The 22,849-nt window shown below is 41.0% G+C and overlaps 1 protein-coding gene across 38 annotated transcripts in view; it reads right to left on the bottom strand.

Annotated features, from left to right (window-relative positions):
• Nucleotides 1-22,849, bottom strand: part of UBAP2L (ubiquitin associated protein 2 like) — a 38,786-nt gene that overhangs the window by 14,522 nt on the left and 1,415 nt on the right. For 9 of the 38 annotated variants that reach the window (XM_074318906.2, XM_019713256.3, XM_074318911.2 and 6 more), the window contains exons 2-14: nt 19,214-19,343; nt 17,897-17,974; nt 17,232-17,342; nt 13,307-13,475; nt 12,826-12,921; nt 12,442-12,487; nt 11,801-11,913; nt 7,937-7,989; nt 6,253-6,338; nt 4,238-4,409; nt 1,657-1,855; nt 800-1,077; nt 474-646 (exon numbers count right to left, since the gene is read on the bottom strand). In XM_074318906.2, coding sequence (XP_074175007.2) covers nt 474-646; nt 800-1,077; nt 1,657-1,855; nt 4,238-4,409; nt 6,253-6,338; nt 7,937-7,989; nt 11,801-11,913; nt 12,442-12,487; nt 12,826-12,921; nt 13,307-13,475; nt 17,232-17,342; nt 17,897-17,974; nt 19,214-19,303 — 1,664 coding nt within the window. In that variant the 5' untranslated portion in view covers nt 19,304-19,343. Of the gene's footprint in view, nt 1-473; nt 647-799; nt 1,078-1,647; nt 1,856-4,237; nt 4,410-6,252; nt 6,339-7,936; nt 7,990-9,832; nt 9,893-11,800; nt 11,914-12,441; nt 12,488-12,825; nt 12,922-13,273; nt 13,476-17,231; nt 17,343-17,896; nt 17,975-19,213; nt 19,344-21,436; nt 21,561-22,849 lie in introns of those variants that run through there. The other 29 variants (XM_019713239.3, XM_019713238.3, XM_019713240.3 and 26 more) reach the window with 8 other exon arrangements.

Here is a 22,849-nt window from a genome sequence, read left to right as displayed (position 1 = left end):
GTATAGCCCAGTGCCCTGAAATGCCTCTAGGATTTTCTAACGCTGAGATGGCCCTCCCAGAGCAGTAGGAAAGGTTCCTTTCAATCTGTGTAATACTCGTGTATCAATGCTACCTCCTTCCTAGGAGACGCCCGTCATACCCTTCAAAGGCATGAGCCCCACACCAAAGGGCCAAAAGTATTTCCATCTGTGGAAGATGCCAATGTGCTTTCCATTAAGAGGCGCTGTACACACTGCACGAACTGTTCATGGCTATTCTAGAAGGACCCAGGGGATGCATTTCTGTTCAGTTACAGATAATCCTAGTAAAATATTTTACAGTGCTAAAAAAAAAAAATGCTATAGTTGTCTACTTTTCTCTCACTCAGTCAGAGACTTGACCTCCCCCGAGTTCTAGAAACCATTAAGAAACTGAGAAAAGTGGTCAAGCCGAGTAAAAGAAGCCCTAATTATGACTGACGTTTCCTCTATACCTGGCCGTGCTGGTATAGAGGCTACTTGGAGCCTGGCTTGAAGAGGCGCTCGTGGTGGGGGTGGACTCATAGTCAGAAAGGACAGGCTCTGACCCAAACTGCAAAGCCCCAAACTGCAGGTTTAGCCCTGAGATATCTGCTGAGCCAGGCATCTCCACAGCCAGAGCAGGAATCTGTCAGGAAGAGGAAAGCCATGGATTACTGCAACCTTAGTGTGAGATGAATACAACTTTTGCTTCAAATTCTAAACTATACCCTTACAACTTCAATTCCCAAACCCTTCAGCCCTTTGCCCTAAGATAGTATCTATCAAAACGTTCAAGTACCTTAGAAGTCAAGGAGGCTTTCTTCTTCTGCTGTTTCAGTTTTTGCTGAGCCGGCTGAGGGCTGGAGGACTGGTTGTCTGAAGATCCAGGAGACATCTGTGGAGCCGAGGTGGATTTACTTGGCAGGGGAGAAGAGGGGGGCGGAGGTGCAGCTGTGGAGGTGGCCACAGCAGGCGGCTTCTCCTGAAGGAACACGTCCATCATGGCTGAAGATGGGGTGAAAGCCTGGCGCTTTGTAAAGGGGCTGTGCACTGTTGAATCATTTGGGTTCTTCAAATCTGCAAGACAAAACCCAGTAAGTATAAGGCCAGAGGTGCTGGGGAGCCGCAAGAAGATGCTCTTATCCTGCTCTAGAGCTATGAACTAGGCCCTCGGGAACCAGAACCTTGTGTGAACAGGTCCTTTTAAGGCTTAATCTCATTTCTATGGCGAAAATCACCAGATCATATTTGTTCTTACATACAGCCTAATTGCACCAACACTATTGCTTCGCTTGTGTAAGACAAGAATTCAGGAACCATCTGTGTTTGGAGTATGAAGTCCTGAAAGGGCCAAGTCCGTGAACCTTTTCAAAGGCAATATGCTGTTTTCAAACCCTAAAGATAAATCTAGGGCATCGCAAAAATCCCCAGGTCAATGGAAGACGGCAACTACGTATCGAGCTAGATTTGATTAAAAAATTTATAGCCTCAACCTTTTATCATTTCCCAGCTTTCTGAACTCAGCCTTTGTGACGAGGGGAGATCAGTGTGGGAAACTGTTCCCTTCTCCTCACGTGAGGACTGTCTCTACCCCCTACTCCTGCAGCAGTACCGCTCCCACACCTGGGAGTCCATCCCACTGCCCACCTTCCTCACCGTACTGCACCAGCGACGGGGACTGCGTGGTGGAGCCCATGTCCCAGGAGGATGAGGTGGGGGCTCCAGGCTGAGAGTGCTGCGCTGCCAGCTGAGCCAGGGCCTGGGCCGTCTTGAACTGCTCCAGGAACTGGGAGCCTGTGGTGCTGCCGCCCTTGGCTTCGCCGACATCACCAAATCCTTTCCCCAACATGCTCACCTGCAGAACAACACAGGATTAGAGACATCCACGGCCAGCTACTCAAAAAGACACTTATCCAGGGTGAGGGCCAGAGAAACGAGGTGAGTCAAGACTCATGTGTGTGTGTACAGCACAGTCCATTCAGAGCACAGTGTGTAGTCAGATGTCTAGATTCAAATCCTGGCTATGTAACTGCAGAAAAGTAATTTTCTGTACCTCATTTTCCTCGTCTGAAAACAGAAATAAAAGTAGGACCTTATAAAGTTGAGGGAGGATGAAACAAATAATGTATGTAAAGCATTTAATATGTACGTGGGACACAGCAGGTCCTCAAAAGCTATGAAAACTCATACTTATCATCACCACTTCCTCCTCCCTCCATCTCAGGGAGGCGCTCTAATGACCACAGGAATTTTCCCCCTTTTAAAGTTCTAAGTCAACCAATACTTGATTATTAAATTAACGTGAAGATAAAATTTCACTCAAGCCACTAAGGTCCTTGCCCTTTCCACTAACCAGCTCAAAAGGAACCAAAACCACAAACTGGAGCCTCACCTCAATGCTGCCAATAAGGAGCACAGAGGCAGACACCACCTTAGGGGCCGTCCCCACCTCTGCACCAGCCAACTGCACGAGTCCAGATGACGTGATTGTTTGCTGTGGGCATCCAAGTTCCACAGGGCAGTCATTGATAAGAAAGCAAATTTACTCTCAGTGCTTTTGGGGGATTCTCTCCATTCCCTACCACCAAATAAAACTACCGGCCCGATCCAGATGAACCATGAGGCCTTGACTCTTCTAAGAAGCCTCCAGGAGATTTAATCTCGTTCCTCAATCATATCAACATGATTGAGCAGTGCTTTCTTACACAAAACAAGTCTGTCCAACTCAAGGTAAGACAGTTTTCCTCACTTCAATCTATATCCTGAGATGAGACAAACAAAAACATGGGAAATTTAGTTGAAAGTATAGGATTGTGGCAGATGATTAACAAACATTCTGCAAGTGCCAAGCATTATATTAAAGACGTAGAAAATTACCCAATGTTCACATGTTGTACACAATAATAGGGGGCTCCTGTATTATTATTTACATGTTACATTTTAAGGGGAATTAATCCTCTAACGTTTACCATCAATGGAAAAGAAACATTAAATAGCATAGTGATTATATAGGTAATGAGAAAGAACAGTATAACATTATGCTTAGTTTAACATACCACATGACACACATTAAATAGAATACTGGGGTTAAGTGAAAGTAAGTTGAAAACTTTTAAAAGGCAATTAAGACACACAGAGCACTTAACGACATTTTCCAGTCACTTCTCTCAGGGGTTGATAGTTATTTCCTGATCTTCGTTTCACCCTCTTACGACCTTTGTCCCATTTTTAATCCCAACACTCTCCCTTTCACCTCTCCTACTTTGTCTGTCACCTTTCATATTATGGCAGAACATCAAACACCAAATCATTAACACAAAAAAACCACTTGAAGACAACAGTTAAAAACTGACCGAATTCTCCATTAGAGACTAGCTTAGCAGTTTTCTAGTTAAAATAATTTTTAATACTATAAACCTACTATTGGAAAAATAAAATTACACGCACACTGGGTCTCTTACCTCTTACAACTATAGTATCCCTCCACTAAAAAATAAAGACAGAAAAAGAAAGGCAAAGAGAAAAAAAAGAGAAAAAGCAATACTTCTTAAGATTTACTGACCTATAAGAAAATTGGTCCTTGTTTGGCTTAGTTAATGACCTTGAATTTTAAAAAATATTCTGAATCAACAAGTCATGTGCGGTTAAGTGTCCTAGGTTAGTTAATAAATACTACTACTGCCACCACATCCGCGTAGCTCTTATCCATTACCTTATCTTCCTACAGCTCTGTAAGACGGGCAGAGCCAGCACTCATGCCCACCTACAGAGAGAGGGACAAACAGCTAGGAAGTGGGCAGATTCCAGAAGACTGAGGGTTTTGAAAGCCTAATCCAGAACTGTCTGATCTAAATGAAAATATATGGCAACTCTGCTCTATCAAGAAATACGGAAACGCAACTCCCATCAAGGTTTAATTAGGACGACAAAAGGATTAAAATTGTTGATGTCATGAATTTTCTCTCCTCAAGTATAGCCAACGGTGTTCAGCACCATGAATGATGGAAACTCCTTCTTACTGGATTCAGCATGTCAGCAGCTGAGCCCTTAGAGGCTTAGCGCAGGGGCTCGGAGCTCTCCATGCCCTACTACCCAACTCAACGTCTCCACATGCAAGGCCGGTAGGACTGAGAGCATGCCCTCCCCTGCCCCAAACCTCTGACTGTCACTGGAATTGCTGTATGTATGTGCAGGGTGAGCAGGAAGTTTGCTGGGACGCGGCATGTTTCCTACTCACCATACTGTGATGAGAAAATGTGTTCCCCGAAGCAGGCTGGGAGATGGCACTCTGCTTCGAGTTACTGAACACCAGAGGCTGGGCAAGAGAAGGAGCCTGAGATGGATCCAGATTAGATGAATCATTCTCCATGGACGAGGGTGTCTTCCCCAACAGAACAGCAAGGTCAATTCTGGTGGAGGACACAGGGTCTTGATGAGTAATGAACGAACATTCTAGCACTCCTCAACATCCAACTCAGAGTTTGGTTAAAGCGAAGTCACTCCCCAAAAGCAGAGCCCTGAAATGCTTAATTTACTGAAAATAATCGATGTGTAAGAACCACTATAATATCTATGTTCTAATGATGTTGCAAACCATGTTAAATATTTTATTTTAGTAAAATGAATTTAATGAAATATCAAACGTTAACTTTAACATAGCAGCCCAATAATTGAACCAAAATTTACTAATTTTTACCCGATTTTTTAATACTGAATACCTGTCATTACGAGTATTTAATATGTAAAACCATATACTAGAATGCTGGCACCTTCAAGTGGCTTTGGAACAAGAAAGGTTTCGAAAAATTTTTCCCAACTTCTACAGAATTTCAAATTACTTATGCTATAATAAAAATACATATTTGGGCTTTGCTCCCCGTTTTTGGCATAGAGCTCCTGAAGCCCTGAGAATTTCCTGAGTGATAGCCTTTTGTAAATCATCAGCCCCTTTCAACCATGAGGTCACTCAAGGTGGGGCCTCCCACATGGCTGCAGAAGGGGATCTGGTGACCAGAAACACTAATATGATTAGAGGGTTGGAACGTTCAGCCCTACCACGCGCCACCCACTTCTAGGGAGGAGAACTGTGGACTGAATTCAATCACCAATGACTTAATCGATCATGACTATGTAACGAAACTTTGATAAAAAACTCTTGTACAATGAGACACAGTGAGCTTCTGGGTAGGTGACATATCAGAGTGCTGAGAGGGCGGCACACCCAGAGAGGGCATGGAAGCTCTGTGCCCTCCCCCCAGACCTGGCCCCTATGCATCTCTTCCATCTGGCTGTTCCTGGGTACTACTTATAATAAACAAGTAATAGCAAGTAAAATTCTCCTGAATCAGGCATTCTAGCAAATTTCTGAACCTGAGGAGGGGGCTGAGAACAGCCCAAGTTTGCAGTCGCTGGGAAGGTGTGTGGGCAGCCTGGGCATGCATTTGCAGCTGACCTCTGAAGCCAGGATGGTCCTGTGGGGCTGAGCCGTTAACGTGGATCTGTGCTAACTGTGGATAGTCAGTGTCAGAATTGAACTGAATTGTTGGACACCTAGTCGCTGTCAAGAGAATTGCAGAACTGGTGTGGAAAAGCGACAGTTATTTGGTGTCAGAAAACAATACACGTTACTTCCAGTAACGACATCCCTAGCATCCGAGCCCTATCACACTTCTGTTCAGGACCTTCTGAGTCAACAGCTATCATACCCAGGCGGAGACATAATCCAAGAGGTTTTCAGGGGATAGAAATATTCTCTGATGAATGAGTGCATCTTCCTCTACTGACGCCAATACCTAGGTTCAAGTTCTAAAAAGTTCATTAGCCAGATCCTAGGAGAAAAAATGATCACTATACTCAGTGGGCTCAGTGCACAAGTATCATTAATTATAAAGCAAGAGAAGAAACTATTGAATAGTTTGTAAATTCAGAAATAAGTGAAAACATTTCCACTGTAGTTTTCCTTTACCTGACTTACTGTTAAGATAATGCTAAGTTTTAATCAATGCCTGTGATGCTGACCTATGTAAAGGACTATTTTGGGGGAGAATCTTTAAATTGTAAAATATGGACTTCCATTCAGATTAACTAGTATCAACTCTGATAAACCTCTCAATCAACTAAAGAGGCACTTAATGTGATTTGGTCATCACTACCAACACCCTGGGAGCTTGGACAGGCCCAATGCCACTCTTCCTTACAGCTATGTCAGCAGATCCCTTTGGGAAAACATACTGAATTTTACCACACACTTGCCTCTGACCAGCAGTGATTGTCACATTCTCTGCAGGCAGAGGCACTGAAGACACATTAGAGGCAGTGAAGATCTTGGTCTCAGAAAGCTGGAAAACAGAGGAATTAGTCACTCCTGGTGTTAGGTAGGTTACAGTCAGAATCCTGGCATAGGTAAGGGGAATTCATCAAGAAAAAGGGAAGACCCTTAGAAGAGAAAACTACTCTGAGGAGTCCTGAACAGACTGACAAAGTATATGTGCTCTTCTACATATGCTCAATGATTTTATTGAAAGAGAAGGCAGAATTAAGAAACCCCCAAAAATAGTGGAGTCACATAATATGCACACTAAGCTTTACAGGAAGGTGAACACACCCACTAGACAGAGAAAACCCCTTTATAGTTTCCCATGAGTTCCCCATTCCCACATCTGCCCAAACCACACGTTTTCTTCCACTACCCTCTCAAAGAAAGGCAGATGACAGCCAAGATGAAGACGGAAATAAAAGAAGTTCATTCTTGGCTTTTGAGCAGTAAGGGTCCAAGTGCTGTTGAGTCAAGGTCTTTTCAGAGATAATTTTAACCACATGCAATTTTTGCCTGAATACTGACTTTATTACACCTAGTCTCTCCATTATAAAACACCAAAATTAGGTAAGCAATTATAAGGAATAATTCTTCACACTATTCAAAACCTGATTTGGTTTTGTGCTGACTTTGACTAAAATCTCTTCTCTGAAAACAGGAAACACACTCTCCCAAATGCATCATTCCCAAAAATGGCTTACACAGATGAGCCAAATCTTAGAAAACATTCACAAGGAAGTCCAGCTCAGCTACAACAGAAAATAACCATCCTCTAACGCTCATGCATCTGAAATTTTAAAAACTCAGGCGTAGCAACCAAAACAGTTTGACATATCATTTCCTCTTTCCATAAAAGCTGTCTTGCCTGAATATATCTGAGCATACGAATGTAGATTTAGAAAACGTGCAAATGGGAGTTCCCCCATGATTACTGAACACTTAATTCACAGCAAAAGCTTGACTTGACCAGGAATCAGCCAAGTTCTCTGACTTAGGTACTACCAGGGAACTCAGAGCTTGTTTACGTGCCCCGTGTGCCACGCATCAATGAGGTTGCCAAGTCGTGTCAAAGCTGGAAGATACCCAATTCTACATACTCATCTCAATCACAAAGTTGGGCTTCGAGTAACTTACAAGGGTTCCAGAGCCAACCAGATCATAACCTTGAGGACTTGGCGATTTAACTCTCACTTTGTACCCACCTTCAGGCCAATGACAGAACCACAAGCAATGCTTCACCGGGAACCAAACAGTCCAAGTGTTCCCAGCAGAGCCGTGCACAGCAGCAGCTGCACGCAACGCACTCCCTAGCTGCCTGCTCCCTGCCGCGCCCTACCCAACCGCCATCTCTGCCTGGGGTAAATCCGACAATCAGGTATTGGACTTACACAAGCGCACTTGCCCTTTCCATAGTCTGCTTCCACAGAGTCCTGTTCATGCCCAGCCTCCTTCATATAACATATGTGAAATGTTCTGGCTCAGAACACTATTTTGGATGTAAAAGTTTTGGATCAGAATCTTAAGGATGAATTTTGAGGTGTAGAAACACCCCCACTTTCTATCCCTAAACACCACTTAGGGATAGAAGGCACTAAAAAAAAATGACGTGGAAATACCTACATCTTCGTTCCAATCTTCAGTTCCCCACTCCTCCGTCGCCGTCCTCCATGCACCTGGGAATAAAGGAGAACAGTGGCTTTAAGCGCCAGTACAAAGTATGTGCAGAAAACACCGATCTATTAACATTTTTGGCAGCCAAAAGTGTAACCAGAATTTAGTAATCAGAAGGGATTCTTGGGCTTCAGAGGGAGGACAAGACTATTTAGAAAGGGATACCTGAGAACACCAGCGTTGAATTAAGATTATGCTTTCACAGCTTCTTTCAATCTTTGTTACATAGCTATACAGCAAAGAGCGAGAGCAAGACAAGGCGAGAGCGCGAGACCGCAAAGAACTCCCTGCTCCAGGCAATCTCCTAAGACACTTGGCCCTCTTAGTGTCAATTCAGTGAAACGGCAACAGCTAATTTAAACCAGAACAAAATTCCACCCATTTATCTGTTATAAGACAATACTACAGCAGAGATGCAGGCTGAAGATAGACGGCAGCAGTGGCAGAGGAACACAAATGGTTGCACACGATCGTGAAAGGGCAGTGAAGAAGGCAGGCTTGAAATCCATACTGAGGGCACTGAAAACTATCTGCTTCTGGAACTGAATTTCAAAATGCGTACTCAGCGCAAGTTGATAATTCTCATTGGTTTAACTATAAGGCATCCCTCTGGACCTGCTCTTTTCTGAAGACACTGGACGAGACTGAAAAATCAAACGTGTGTGACAGTTACTGTCCTAACCACAGAGCAGGTGCAGGCTGACCTGTACACTCCCTCACGCTGGCAGTAATGAAGCTGGGACACAGTTTCTACGGGAGAAATCTGTAAGAATCAAACCCCCTTGCTCACTGCCCTTGTTGTGCTTCTCGTATACAGATCGCCTCAGACAGGGACACTGCCCTTTCTTAAGGAACGTGGGAGAGAGTTTCATTGAGAACTGGATTCTTCCCTTTAAGCAAAGGAGCACAGTAAGAAATCAGACCCTATCTATCTGTAGAAAGGACAAGAACACTCCTCACTTATTTCCTTCTCTAGAACAACAGTATACACTGAATAACTCTTTAAGTCTTCTCTCCAAATGGAAAAAGCTTCTGACAAAAATGAAAGAAAGTCTGGCATTCAGGTATTATTTCATTGTCACTGAAGAGAAGTATTCTAACACCTACAAAATCCATCTGAAATTCTTCTAAACACTCAATAATGAAAAATCCTATTTCCTAGAGAAAAATATGATCATTATAATGCCGTTCCCAGTACAATGCTAAAATTACACCAGGGACATTCCAAACTACCTAACAATGACAATGTTCTTCAAATCAATCCGAAGGCCAATCTCAGTTTAGACAAGTTACAAACCACGTTCTCCTCTCCCTCTCCAGTGACACGGCTCTTCCTCCCTGCTGATATCCATCCCGCCCTGGCTAAATGGAACCCAGTATCTGGGTTAACACATACACACAATCCTAGAGCTGGAAGTGACCTAAGAATTTATCGACTATTGAAAGGCTACCTCTAAATGCAAGATTTTTTTCCTGCATTCTGGCAACTGTACCTGGGGTGGAAAAGAGCGTAAATTCCTAGCTGCTATTTTCCCATACAGGATATATGAAAACGACTGAGGAAGAGGTCTATATTAAAGAAGCATTATGGAACAGAAAGAATGCAAACGCTCTGAACAACAGATTAGGGTTTCCATTCCATCAGCAGAAAGCACAGTCAATGGCAATGTTAAATATTCATTAAATGAACAAAATTTTTAAGAAGCATAAACGGCCACAGAATATGTGAGAAAGAGCAGAAAGAGAAAAAGCAGGAAGACAGAAAAATGACATATCCACAGATATTTCAGTTCATAAAAATCTATAAAAATATCCGGGGCAGTTAGGCGCCTGGATGTATCATACCAGGAGCAGTCTGAAATTTTCGGGGATAATTTGACCCCTCAACCCCAATGAAATCATGTCCTGAAACAAAAAAGAAAAGAAAAGAAAAAACAACCAGTGAAATTTTGCTTGTGAATGAGAACATCTGCCCCCAATACACAATGCCCACTGTACCTGTGGATATTTTAAGGGTAGGTTTGAATTTCTTTTTAAATTAAAAAGGGAAATTGAGTTTTCTATCATGAAAACACAAAAAGAGATCATGCATGAAGGCAAGTTCGTATTGTGAAATTAACGATGATGGGAATGAAACTATATCCAACAAGATGACAGGAGCATTGCATAATTTTTCATTAGGTCACAAATCAGATTTCTGATTCTAGCTTCCCAAATCTGCTCAGTGGAAATAAACACACACCTCATCCATTCCTGTTTTTCCAACCAAATCCTGCTGAAAACAGCTACGGCTTGCAATCCAGGACTGGGACTCCATGCCTAATCCACAACTGAAAACAAATCCCTTAACTTCCTTCTATCATCATTTCTGCCAATGATAAAAAGCCAAAATAACCAAGAACAAAATAGAGCTCAAAAAACAGTAACTGTCATTATTCAGAATGCTACCACTGCCTCTACAAAGCCCTCAAGAGATGCATAAAGAGCAGTTCTAATGCCTCCAAAGTATATGAAGTTAAAACAGAAATGGTCAAGGGAACTCAAAAAATATCTATCTTGCCAGTAACTCAACTTTCGCCTCCACCAATGGGAAAGTTGGATTCAAAATGAATTTCTAAGACAGCTTGGTAAATAAAAAGCAAGTAACACTCACGACCCGAGGTGTAACATCTTGTGGACAGTAGATGAGAAGCTGTTTGTGCCAAAGCCCCTCCTACAGACAGAGTTAAAGATCACTGACCTTTAAAGGAGGCACGGCAAATTCAAATGGAAAAGGAATCAAAGAGCCAATTTCATGCTCTACTATTAGCTCACCCTCCTTTAGAAGAGAAAAACAGTCTGACTGTGTGTGTGCTGGCACAGCCAGGAGGTAGGTGATGTCTGACTGTGTGCTGGCACAGCCAGGAGGAGGTAGGTGATGTCTGACTGTGTGCTGGCTCAGCCAGGAGGAGGTAGGTATGTCTGACTGTGAGCTGGCTCAGCCAGGAGGAGGCAGCTGATCTCCTAAGAAGAAAGTACTCTGGAACTCAGAGGCACTCGTATTTAAAGCAGTGAAAGTATCTTTCACTCCCAAACCCATCTTGGTGCATCTCACAAGACTGACAAATCCTTCAACATATACAACCTATCGAGAATAAAGGCACCAAAGTCAGCTAACAAAAAAAGCAATTTTATTAAAATCCCATTAACACTCTACCACACCCAGAAGACTGTCCAAAAAAGAGAGTTAGAAAGTCTTGAGATTTCTTTCTTGCCCAGATATTGAGATTTCCCAAAAATGAAGGGAAAAAAGAAATTCCTAACTTGGTACCAGAAACAAACTGACAGTGGGCTTTAATTCTGGACCCTCTTCATCTCTACAAGTAGTGGCCTGATTAATTAATTCAAGATATCTTTTCAAAAGGCAAAGCTAGCTACCCTAACAGAAACACTAGGAAATACAAGTGAAGCTGATGGCAGCCACACAAAATAATGGGAAGAGCATGGGCTTGTAGAGTCAGACAATTCTGAGTTCAAATACTAGTCAATTTCATAACCATTCTTTCAGTTTAAGTTTTGTCATCTACAAAATGATGATAAATAATGTCTATTTCATAAAATAGTGACGAAGAGCAGGTGAAATAGCTTGTACAATGTGCCCACAGGCACATAGCAAGAGAACACACAGTAATTGTTATTTCTTTCTCCCCCATCTCTGCACCCAAAAACTTTTTCTCCACTTTTTAATGTGACTATAATCTCAAAAAAATAAATAAAAAATAAATGTGCTCAGGTTCCTAAGAGACAAGAAATGAATAATAAACAGTCACTCACTCGTCCCATCATCTGGCTCGAAGTGGCCAGTGTTGTTCCACGTACTGCCGCTATTATTGCCATAGTTATCATCAGTATTGGCTGGCTCTGCATAATCCGCTGGGTTAAAGGTTCTGGGGACGGGGCAGAAGTGAACAACAAAATAAAGTTTAAGAGTCTCTGACATCTAAGCAGCATCAGCAAATCTTAACTCAATCAGAATGTTGACTGTCTCTTTTCTAGTACAAATCAACCACGGCCCCTTTCTAGAATCCTGTATGTTGTCAACTTTCTCACTTGCCAGCCTACCTAAAGTTTCACAGCATAATCTCTCATTTTGGGTTAGAACACCAATAATCACAACAAAATCCACGTAAGTATTTTGGGAAGATAGCAGATGTATCATTCAAACGAAGCTATGAAATAGAGATAATGATCTGGTGGTAGATGCTTATCCCTAAAAAATAAGCCCTAAGTCTACACAACTTTAAATAGTTGTGTAAGTTGTGTAGATTAAATAGTCTAGACACCTTTCTGATCACATTTTGGTTAAGGCTGCCTACTATTATTATCCTCAGGATGTCAGGATATTAGCCACGCTATAATATTACAGTGATCCTTAGGGGAAAAACTTTTTTGGACAGTGGATCAATGAAACTTACCCCATCCCTTGAGCAGAAAACCTTCCTCCCCGCCTACCAGAGCCACCTAAGGAAAGAGAAAAAGAAAGAATTATTTTAGAACCCGATACAAAACTACCTTGCCAACTGAGGAAACTCTGGAATAGTGAGTGGCTGATATTGTCAGATGTTCTTTCTCTCTGTAGTGCATCAGTTAATATAACACAGTAGGACAATCATTACTCTTGACAGATTGTTCCTTTGCTGATCAAACTGCTGGGTCCTCAAGCAAATACAGTAACAGTAAAGACTAGAGGAAATGACACCCACCTTTTCTTCTCACTGCCCACTTAGCAATCTCCAGAATTTGCATGACGCCTCAACAATTAAAGTAACCAGACTCCATGTGAATTACAAATTAATCACCTCTGCCTCGTCCACGTCCTCTTCTCCCTCTTTCCGTGCCTCTTCCAGAAGGCCCTCCACTCTTGGTGCCATCTAATCCATTTTCCTGACCCCGAACTGGGGAAAGCAAAACACAGATGGTCAGAGCAGAGTCAACGGAACATATATAAATATATGACTGGTATGTATGTATGTTGGTGGGAAGGCGAAAACCAAAGAGAAAATGACTGGAAGGAGGGACAAGATGGTCACTAGGGGAATGGTGATAAACCACAACAGAGAGCTATCAAACAACTTCACAAATGACTACAGCATAATTTCAGGCCAAACTGGCTGTGGCTAGAAAAGGCTACATGTCAGAGATGCTAAGGTCTCAGACGATGGCAAGAGAAATCAAAAGGGTGACATAACGGTTATTAGGTCCAGCCTAGCAGGGCCCTGACATCCCTGAAATCTAGACATTACTGACCCACAGCTGGTTTTGTTAAAGCCCCATGCATACACTCTCGTCCACGGCTGGCACCTCTCCCGCGTCTTGGTGGCCCACCACGTCGCCGACTATAGTCTCTGTCCCGGTCTCGATTTTCTTTGCCTTCCTCGTTGGATTCCGTTTGGCCACCATCCTTCTGTCCTGAGACTCCCTTCTTCTTCCCGACCATCTCCCAGGAATGCTAAAGGAGGGCAGAGCATTCATATCCAGTCAATCCGGAGTGCTAGCAGGAAACCAGAGGCAAAAGCTGGGACAACTGTTAACCACTGTCCACTCAGCATCCACATCTCAGACACCCCTAGTTTACTTTGGTTTAAAGGGAGGGCCCAGATAGGACCTCAGGACTAATTTGATACCGATCACCTCAAAACTGAAGTCCTTTTTGTGGCAGAGGCGCTTCTAGCTAAGGGACGATTTCAGAAAGGCTCACCAAGATCCCTATCCAGTTCAGTCCCTTTTCACATTAGTCAAAGGACCTAGTTACTCATCCCTCGCTTTCAAATGTTTCCTGAGCTGAAGAAATGAATTTCCTTTGGTTTCAGTGACTTCCAACTTTTTATAGTCTTATTCATGACAAAGAAAAAAAAAAAGCTAAAAGTTTCTACAAGTTAACTTTGAATTCAGAATGTATAAGCAGCATTTGAGTCCTGGGCACATCCTCTAATCAAGCAACCAAGAATTTAGGAGGAAAACAACTACACCCACTTCCCCACCTTACCGCACCTCCAAATTTCCCTTACTTAAAAGACCAAATAGTCAAGAAGGCACAGCCCTGGGCCTGAGACACCTGACTACAGGAAGCCTTCCATTTCCGTTTCAAGTTTAATCCACTGCTTTCCCCTATACTTCCTAAACGATATAATCCAATTCAACTTTCCCCAATGCAGAACAATTTGTGATTCATTCCAGATTGCAGGCAGGAAAACTTGTGGTAAGGCAAATAAGCTCAACAGTCTTGCAAAACACTCATTCCTTAAGAAAATTAGTTTTATAAAGTTTTAAGCAAACATATAACTTGATTTACACTATTTTTTCAGAAGATATGTACAAATAAAAGTTCCAGGACAAACACCAACACTAACAAATCTTTACTAGTTATCATCTAACTCAAAGAACAACGACCCTGGTGATCAACAACAGCTATCTAATATCTAGTAACTTGCAAAACTACGGACCAGGTTAATATGAAATTAATGTTAATTTTCTCAGGGTTAATAATATTGTGGTCACATAAAAGAATACCCTTAAGGGAAGCATGCAGAAATATTTAGGGAATAAAATATTATAATGCCTACAACTTAATTCCAAATAATTCCAAGTGTCCATTAATGGATGAATGGATAAACAAAATGGGTATATACATGCCATATTTTGCCATGTATAACGCACACTTTTTTGCCCAAATTTGTGAGGGAAAGATAAGGGCGCGCGTTATACATGGGATAGTACTAATTCCATATCTATATAAATGTTTTTAACTATTTTATTTATGCTTATGAGTTAAAAGTATAACTCTGGAAATCAATAATATCCATATGTAAAACAATATTCTGGAATACAACAATCAGTTTTGTTGAACTTATGAGCATCTTGCAACGATGTAGTTCTTGGCCCTCTATGAAGCGTAAATATTGTAAATTTGTTATCAGTACATAAAATTTCTTTTATCTTGTATCTATTCTTGTGTTTTGTAATTATTTCATAAAATTTCTTGTACCACAATGTTAAGAAACAAATGCTAAAATTCCTTTATAATACAAAAAACAAGTACATCAATGTAAACAAACAAAAATTTGAATTAAAAAATTAACACAAAAGATTTTTTTCCCCCTGAAAGTTTGGGCCAAAAACGTGGGTGTGCTTTATACACAGCAAAATACAGTATATTGGATTATCCAGCCTTAAAAAGGAGTGGAATTCTGATACATGTCATAATATAAACCTTGAAAACATGCTAATTGAAATAGACACCAAAGGACAAATATTGTATAATTCTACTTATACAAGGTACCTAGATTAGGCAAATTCCTAGAAATAGGAAACAGAAGTTATCAGGAGCTGGCGGGAGGGGCAAATGGGGAATCACTATTTAATGGATATAGAAAATCCATTTTGGATTCAGTTTGGGAAAGGAGAAAGTTCTGGTAATACACAGCACTAAAGGTAGCACAACTGTATCAATATACTTAACACCACTGAATTATACACTTAAAAATGGTTCAAATGGTCAATTTCAAGTATATTTTACCACAATTTTAAAGTTTTTAAGTTCAAAAAAGGTAAATTTAAAATTATAGTAAAAGCGTATCTACGTATTCTAAAGTCTATAATAGTTCACGGAAGTAACAAGTTTTTAAAGAAATTAAGTATACACCTAGGACTCAGCAGCTCCCTGTTGCTTTCTCCAAACCCAAGCTGATTCCATATTATAGCTAGTGGGTCATTTTATGCTCACAATAGTTTCAATTCGTAAGTGATAGTAAGCCAAAGCTAAATCTGCATCAGAAATCCTGGAAACCAGACTTGAAACAGTCAGCCTTTAGTTTTTGCTAGTTTGTCTCAAACCTTAGCAAGTTTCAGAAACCTGTCACTGTCTCCCTCTACTTGTGTATGTCAGCTGCGGGCACTACATGAGTTCTACAAGGAAAGTGAATTACTATGATCTTCCCAAAGGTACCGTTAGTTTTCTGATATAATCTCGTCCACCCAAATACATCTAACATCCTTGGCAGCTGACTTTGCTTCCCGTTGGTTTCACTAGTAGCTAACTTACTAGTATGCAAAAGCATACATTCTCCAGTTTATTTTCTTTTTTGATACCGTGGAAGGTCAGACTTGTAGCACTAGGCAGAAGATGCTGGAAGGTGAAACAAAATGTGACTTGGGCAAAAAAATTCAGACATTTAAAAAGTAGGAGTAGTCCCCATCTCTTCCCCCACCCCAAAAATCTTGGGACAATTATGCTAGTGAACTCAAAATGAACTAAAGGCACTGTTACCTGATTATCTAGGCAATAATTTTCAAAATCAATGTCAAATCTAACCTAGGACCATACTTTTAAGAGAAAAAGCCACAAGTGAAAATTCAATGATTAAAAAATGTTTTCCACTATTATTTCCCATTATTCAAGGAAACTGACAAACCTCCACAACATTTAGCTATAAAGTGACACTGTAACATCAGTAAGTTGATCACTCTAAGGATAAACTCTGGTTATCTATCCCAACCAAAGGTTCCCACTGTAAGACCAAAAAAAATAATAAAGTTCTCTACTAAGCACTGCAGGAACATCCCAAAGGTTAGTAAGGCAGAATCCCTGTTATTAAGGGATTTACAATTTGGTACAGCGGTAACACAAGCACAAAAATACAGTATTCTCATTAAGTGGGAAGAGGAAGCGATGAAAGCAACTCTAAAGTCTAGGCCAAGACAGCCCCTATCATCTCCAGGGATGGTCGACAGGCTGTAAAATGTGTTTCTCTGCTACCTCAAAAAAATAAGTTCACACGACGAAAAGATATTGTAAAATGTAAAGATATTGATGGGACCGTCCTGAAATCAGAATCCAGTAGTGTGTGACTTTGCTCAATAGCAATAAAATAGGTGAGCACAAATCTTCCATGATTAGTCACTAAGGCTATGAAGTAGCACCTGTAATTCGGACTAACCCAGTCTTGAAAACAGTCACTAGCTTGGAATGAATAATTAATTCTAGGCCAATTAGAAGAGACCGATTTTATCTGTTTTTCTCCTGTTTATTGCTCATAAATTTTAAGTATTTGCAACCTGCAGGAAACAATATCCAAGGTAGTTCCAAGTTCTATTTGGAGAATAAGGTACTCTGCCTTAAGTTGAGTTACCCCACTTGCTATTTTTAGAGTATTACTAGCCTCTCAGCCAGGGACCCACTTTCTAGAACATTTTATTAGCACTCTACCGTATCTGGGTTTCCTTCCAGCAGTACATTGATGGCTCTGATGACATCTCCATTGCAGTCATGCAAAGCAATGACACATTCATCCTGGTTCTTGCCTGTGATATCAATCAACTGAAAGAGAAAGATCAGCAGTAATCATGAACAAGCTTGCACTCCCCACAAAAGGAAACTAGGTGAAGAACAGAAAAGAGAAAAAATACCAGCTAAGTTTGAAAGAACGAGGTTTAAAAAAGCAAAATATGCAGAATTTTGGTGTTCCAGTTCCAAAAGCAAAACATTAACACTTGTGCTCAAAATGATTTACATACAAAGCATCAAATAATAAAGCATCTAATAGAGAACCAAACGCAGAAACACATGAGCTTCAGCATACCATAAATTTCTACATTTCCTAGATGCCCCAACTGCTCAAAATTGCTATAAAATGGCATCAACAAAGTCATTCATTAAACAAAAAATTAAGACAAAACCTCTTTGAACAAGGTATCTGTCCAAAGGGGTACGGGAAATGAGACAATAAAAGCACTTATTAGCTTAACCTATCATATTTCAGGCCATAATTCTTTTAATACCTACAGTAGAAAACACCCTGGTAGGCAGCTATGTTATTTAACGATGCTTTTGTCCTGATGCCTTTTCCCACAGCTTACAGAAAATATACTCACTTGTTTCACCTTTTCCTCAAAGTCAGCATCATTATGGTCCGAAATCATCTGTGCAAGTCGAATTTGTTCTGCAGTAGCCTAAGAATTGAGACAAGTTGAAGAAAGTATGATCAAAAGACAACAGTTTAGAGAAATAGGAGGGACCTATACAGTCAATACCCACCCTATCTCCCACCCCAATTTCCTTCTTCTTCTTACAAATGACCAAGTAACAAAAGACTTACACCATTTAAGATGTTTAAATCAGCAAAATGATAAAAAACAAAGAGCAAAGTTGTCACTATCTCACTCTATAATCCCTTTCTCACCAATGTTCACCACGAAAGAGGCTTTCACACTGGGAACCACAGCACCACTTTGAAACATCTGCACTGTAATTCACATCAGTGTATGTGCAAAGTCACATGTGAACCATGTTCCTGTTTCTGCAACGACCAAAGCTGCCCTCCTCCTCTTAGACTGAGAATACCACAAGGTTTAGTCTGAGGATAAACTCAGCATATCTTCTGAGTATCCAGTCTGTGTTTGTAAGATACCACAAATTTTACTGTTCCAATTGAGACACTAAAGTACGTAAGTACTAAAAGTGTCCTAGAAATTCACTTGGAAGGAACAGTGAAAGAAAAACGAGTAAGAGAAAAGTTCTAGTCTTACATTTTCAATTTACCTGCCCATAACCAAATGGGAAGTTAATTCATTCACATTAAGTACTAACTAACACCAAACTGGTTATAGAAAATAGATCATATCTGAATTAAACTTAAAAACCCAACCCATAAACTTCAGTACCCAGGAAGCTAATTTACCCCTTAAAACTGAGCAATACTCTAGGGTGTCTCATTTGTTAATTCTGAGGGAACAGAATAAAGATGCTAACTCCTTGTGGAAAAGGGAAAATCAGATTAGGCTCAATGAGACCAGAGAGGAAAATAAAAGACAAGCTAGAGAAAAGAGCAAAAAAAAGGAGGAAAAGTGGAAAGACAAAGGTGGGCTAGAGAGATGTTAAGGTGGAAAGTCCAGGAAATAAGACATATGTTGCTAAAAAGCCCCGGATGAAAGAAGGGAAACGCTGTATTAGAGATACAAAGCATAACACCCATTCTTTCCAAACCTCATTAATCCAATATTAAACAACAAAAAGCAAGCGCGCTGTATCGCTGCATCCCAGCACGTCATTAACAATTATCAGGACCGAAGTAAAAAGAGGCAAGGACAGAAAAATAAAGAACCCAAATCAATAATCCAAAGCACAGAATGATGTTGCATTGGATGGAAACCAGTTATCAACCAGCAAGGTATATCCCTTGGGTTCTTTACCTGTGGCCGCTGCTTGTGCTGTGTCTGGTTTTGGTTTTGAGGTTGTTCCCAGTTTCCCCGGGCTCGGTTAGTGCCCACCGATGTCATCATTTACAGTATATACAAATAACAGTATTTACAAGGTAGAGTACTGAAAGATTAAAATAAAAAGAACAAATTTAGATGTTAAATGTGGGCAAAATGTTTTCAACCTCTTTCATCAGCACCTTCACCAAATACTTTCATTTCTTCAAAGAAACAAACCAGAGGATTCACCTGTTCTTCAGACGTGTTTAGCTTGATAAATTGCTTCAGGAACTATCGCTATTAATTCATTTTTGTATAACAAGAAATGTATAAAGCATGTTAAGTGATGGCTTTATTTTTTTTTTTTAAAGTTATGGGCCCATTTTTATTACTTTTAAGCAGGTTTTGGGAAGTTTTGCTATCTTGATAGTAAGCAAAACAATGTTAATAATCAAAAGTCTTCTATATAGGTGGAAATATCTAAAGTCCCTTTGAAAGAAGGAAAGATAATCAGCAAAGCCTGTAAACAAAAGCCTTCCAGGAAGGGGATTAGTCTATACTCCAAACAAAAGAAATTTTAACTACTCAATCCACCCATGAAAGCAGCCTTACCTGCCTTACAACCATTTAACATAAATTGCATGTGACCTTCATCACTTGGAAAAGGACAAGCTCAAGTCTAGCCTCTTTCTCCCTCGTTTCTACCTCCCAGCATGCTATGGGGGCTTCCATAGTATTCCACAAGTCATGTATTGGCCCCAGTGATGCCCAGAATCTCAGTTCCCTGACTAGTAACTCCAACACTGCTTTTGCAGCTGCTTCTTTTGGTCCCCTAATCCACAGTTCCAAGAAACCAGAATTGCAATTACCCTCCACCACTCACCTTAATATACAGAGAATCCCAAATCCGCCCCAAACCCAAAGCATCTAGCACACAGTTTTATTTGGAAGAAAGGACTGCTGGGAAATCATTTTATACATATTATTGCTGGGCAAGATGACTTTGTTGAAGTCTTTAAAGAGACACAGAACACACAGGAGCTTCCCCAAACCAGAACAGGTTTTGTCATGACACTTTTAACAAGCAAGGGTTCTACTGAATTTTAAGTTCCCTTCATTCATACTTTGCTTTATAATGCAATCTCAGCTGCTGCATTTAGTAAATAAAGTCATTCACCACATGAAGCACTCAAAATAAGAGGTTACTTTGCACTGTCTTATGCCCTTCCAAAGAGTACAACTTTATACTTTTATGTTCTATATTTAATTTTTTTGGTTAATACTTTATACAGGGTAATTCTAGGCTGCCCAGAAGATACCGCTATATTTGAGGGAAAGGTAAGGTGAGCTTCTAAAGAAATATGCAAGGACTAACTATTAGGGAAGTAAATTTCACCTGTTTCTTGGGTCACAAGAAAGCTGACTTCCTTATGGATAAATTCTTTACCAAGTTGGGTTAACAGATTGCATAGGTCTTTGTTATTTGATGCCGTCATTAAGATCTAAGAGTTCTACATCCTCTGTCACCAAGAAAGTTTTCCAAAGAAACTTCAGGACTAATTTTTAACCATTACCTCTCCCCCTACACACATGTGCACACAAAGGCCTATAAATATTTCTAGCTAGTACAGGATTATTTGCTACATAGTCGACTATTTTCCCAGGCTGGCATAATATAGTCAAGTTAACAATTTACCAAAAAACAAACAAATAAAACAAAACAAAACACCAGTGTTGTTTAACCAAGTACTGCTGCATTCAAATCAAAGAGAAAAAAAAATTAAAACTAGAAGAAAACCATTATACATCCTAATTGGCTATAAGATGTAGTTTCTAATATGGGAATAACCACTCCTATAACTTACAAATATTGACTGCTTTCTACTCCACACGACTTCAATTTGTGAGCATGATTTATACTACAGATATGAACTGCATGAGCTATACGGACGATTGCATATACTGTACCAATCGATGTAAATATACAAAAAAGTCATCTTGAAAAGCCAGGTAATTAATCAGGAAAGGAAAAAAATAATCCTCCTGATTACTCTTGCTATAACTTCCATTTCTCTCTTACAAGTGCTTTGAAATGTGTGACTAAGAAAATGTTACCACCTCGATAGTAACAACACTGAGCAACAGGTAAGTTATCTGGGATGGATCACTGGAGGACACAGAATTAGTAGCCTTTTAGTAGCAAGCAGAGACACATACCCAGAGTTATCACAGTGGAGGCGAGGAATCTTGTTAGGTACTCTTTCTTAGAAAATAAAAATATTTAAGGGAAATAGGTGAGAAGTATTGGAGACCAAGGGAATAGTGTGGGAACAAATACCGGTTTCAACACAGGAGTGCCCTTGACCATTTTCTGAAAACCAGCTACTTAAAAAAATAGCCAGAGAAATTTTACAGAAAAAAATAAACAACACATATTTATTGAGTATCTACTAGGTGTCCAGTACTTGAGGAAATACAAAAGCAATTATGACTTGGTTGCTGCCCTCAGGGAGCTTACAATCTAATTTGAGAAACAATTCAGAAACTCTGAAGCTGGACTGGGGTTGGTAAGACTTGCTACCTCTAACAGAGCAACGAGTTCCCCTAAATGCTTCGTGGTAATGACCCCTGGGTCCCCTTCCCCATCAACTTGAAAGCAATTTTAAAAAAGACTAGTTCCCAGTTTGGACACATTTAACAAGGAGAGGCTTGAAAAATCAAAAACAAAACAGTGTATGTGAAGGCCTTTCACCATTAGTTTACTTGCCAGAAATACTTCCTGTTCACAACGGAAATAATTACTGGCATAGTCTAATCTTTAAGGACAATGGTGTGGGATCTCCAAGCAGTTTGATCACCCCGTACGCTGCCAAAACGGTTCAGTCCCCCGGTACCGCGGGTTGTCACCGACCCTCAGACCTCCCAGCAAGTCGCCTCAGATATCCCCAAGGCAGGATACGGGCGGTGGGAGGGGGATGGAGAGAAGACAAAAAGGGACATCTCCATCTAATGACCAGGGACAGGCAAAGGCAAAAACGACAACAATAACAACAAAAAGGCCTGTTACTGTGGTGTTTTTCTTTCCACAACATCCTACACCAGCGGTGGCTACATTTCAAGAACGGTGGAAAAGGAGCAGGCTCCTGCGTGTGACATCAGTTCGCAAAGCAATGGAGGGACTGCCCACAGGGTGCAGAGTCTTAAGAAATTTGGAATTCCTGTCCCATTATGAGAAGAGTGAACAAATACCCCAGGGCTCCGGTGACGTCCCCGAAGGCACAATGCACCCGACGGGGGCCTCCATGCCCAGCTCCCCGAAATAACAGAATGGCTGGGGGTACCCAGAACTACAGCGCGGACAACAAGAAGGGGAAGACAGCAGCAAAACAGACACTCCAGGAGCTGAAGCGGTGGGGAAGGAGGACGGGGACGAAGAGGAGCTGACAAAGAGGCTGGGAACGGAGAGGGGCCGCGAGCCCACGCGCGGAGGATGGGAGGCTCATCCCGCTCCGCGCCACATCGGGAGCGCACCGGGCCAATCGCCTCCTTACCTCCCACCCGGAACAATTTAATCCTCCGCACTCCAGACTGAGGGCCACATGGGGGAGTTTGGGGCAGCTCCACCCCATC

Source organism: Rhinolophus sinicus, chromosome 7 (genome assembly GCF_057876585.1).
Source record: "Rhinolophus sinicus isolate RSI-liver-muscle chromosome 7, RSI-T2T, whole genome shotgun sequence".
Lineage (NCBI taxonomy): Eukaryota > Metazoa > Chordata > Mammalia > Chiroptera > Rhinolophidae > Rhinolophus > Rhinolophus sinicus.
This window is presented reverse-complemented; position numbering and strand designations above follow the sequence as displayed.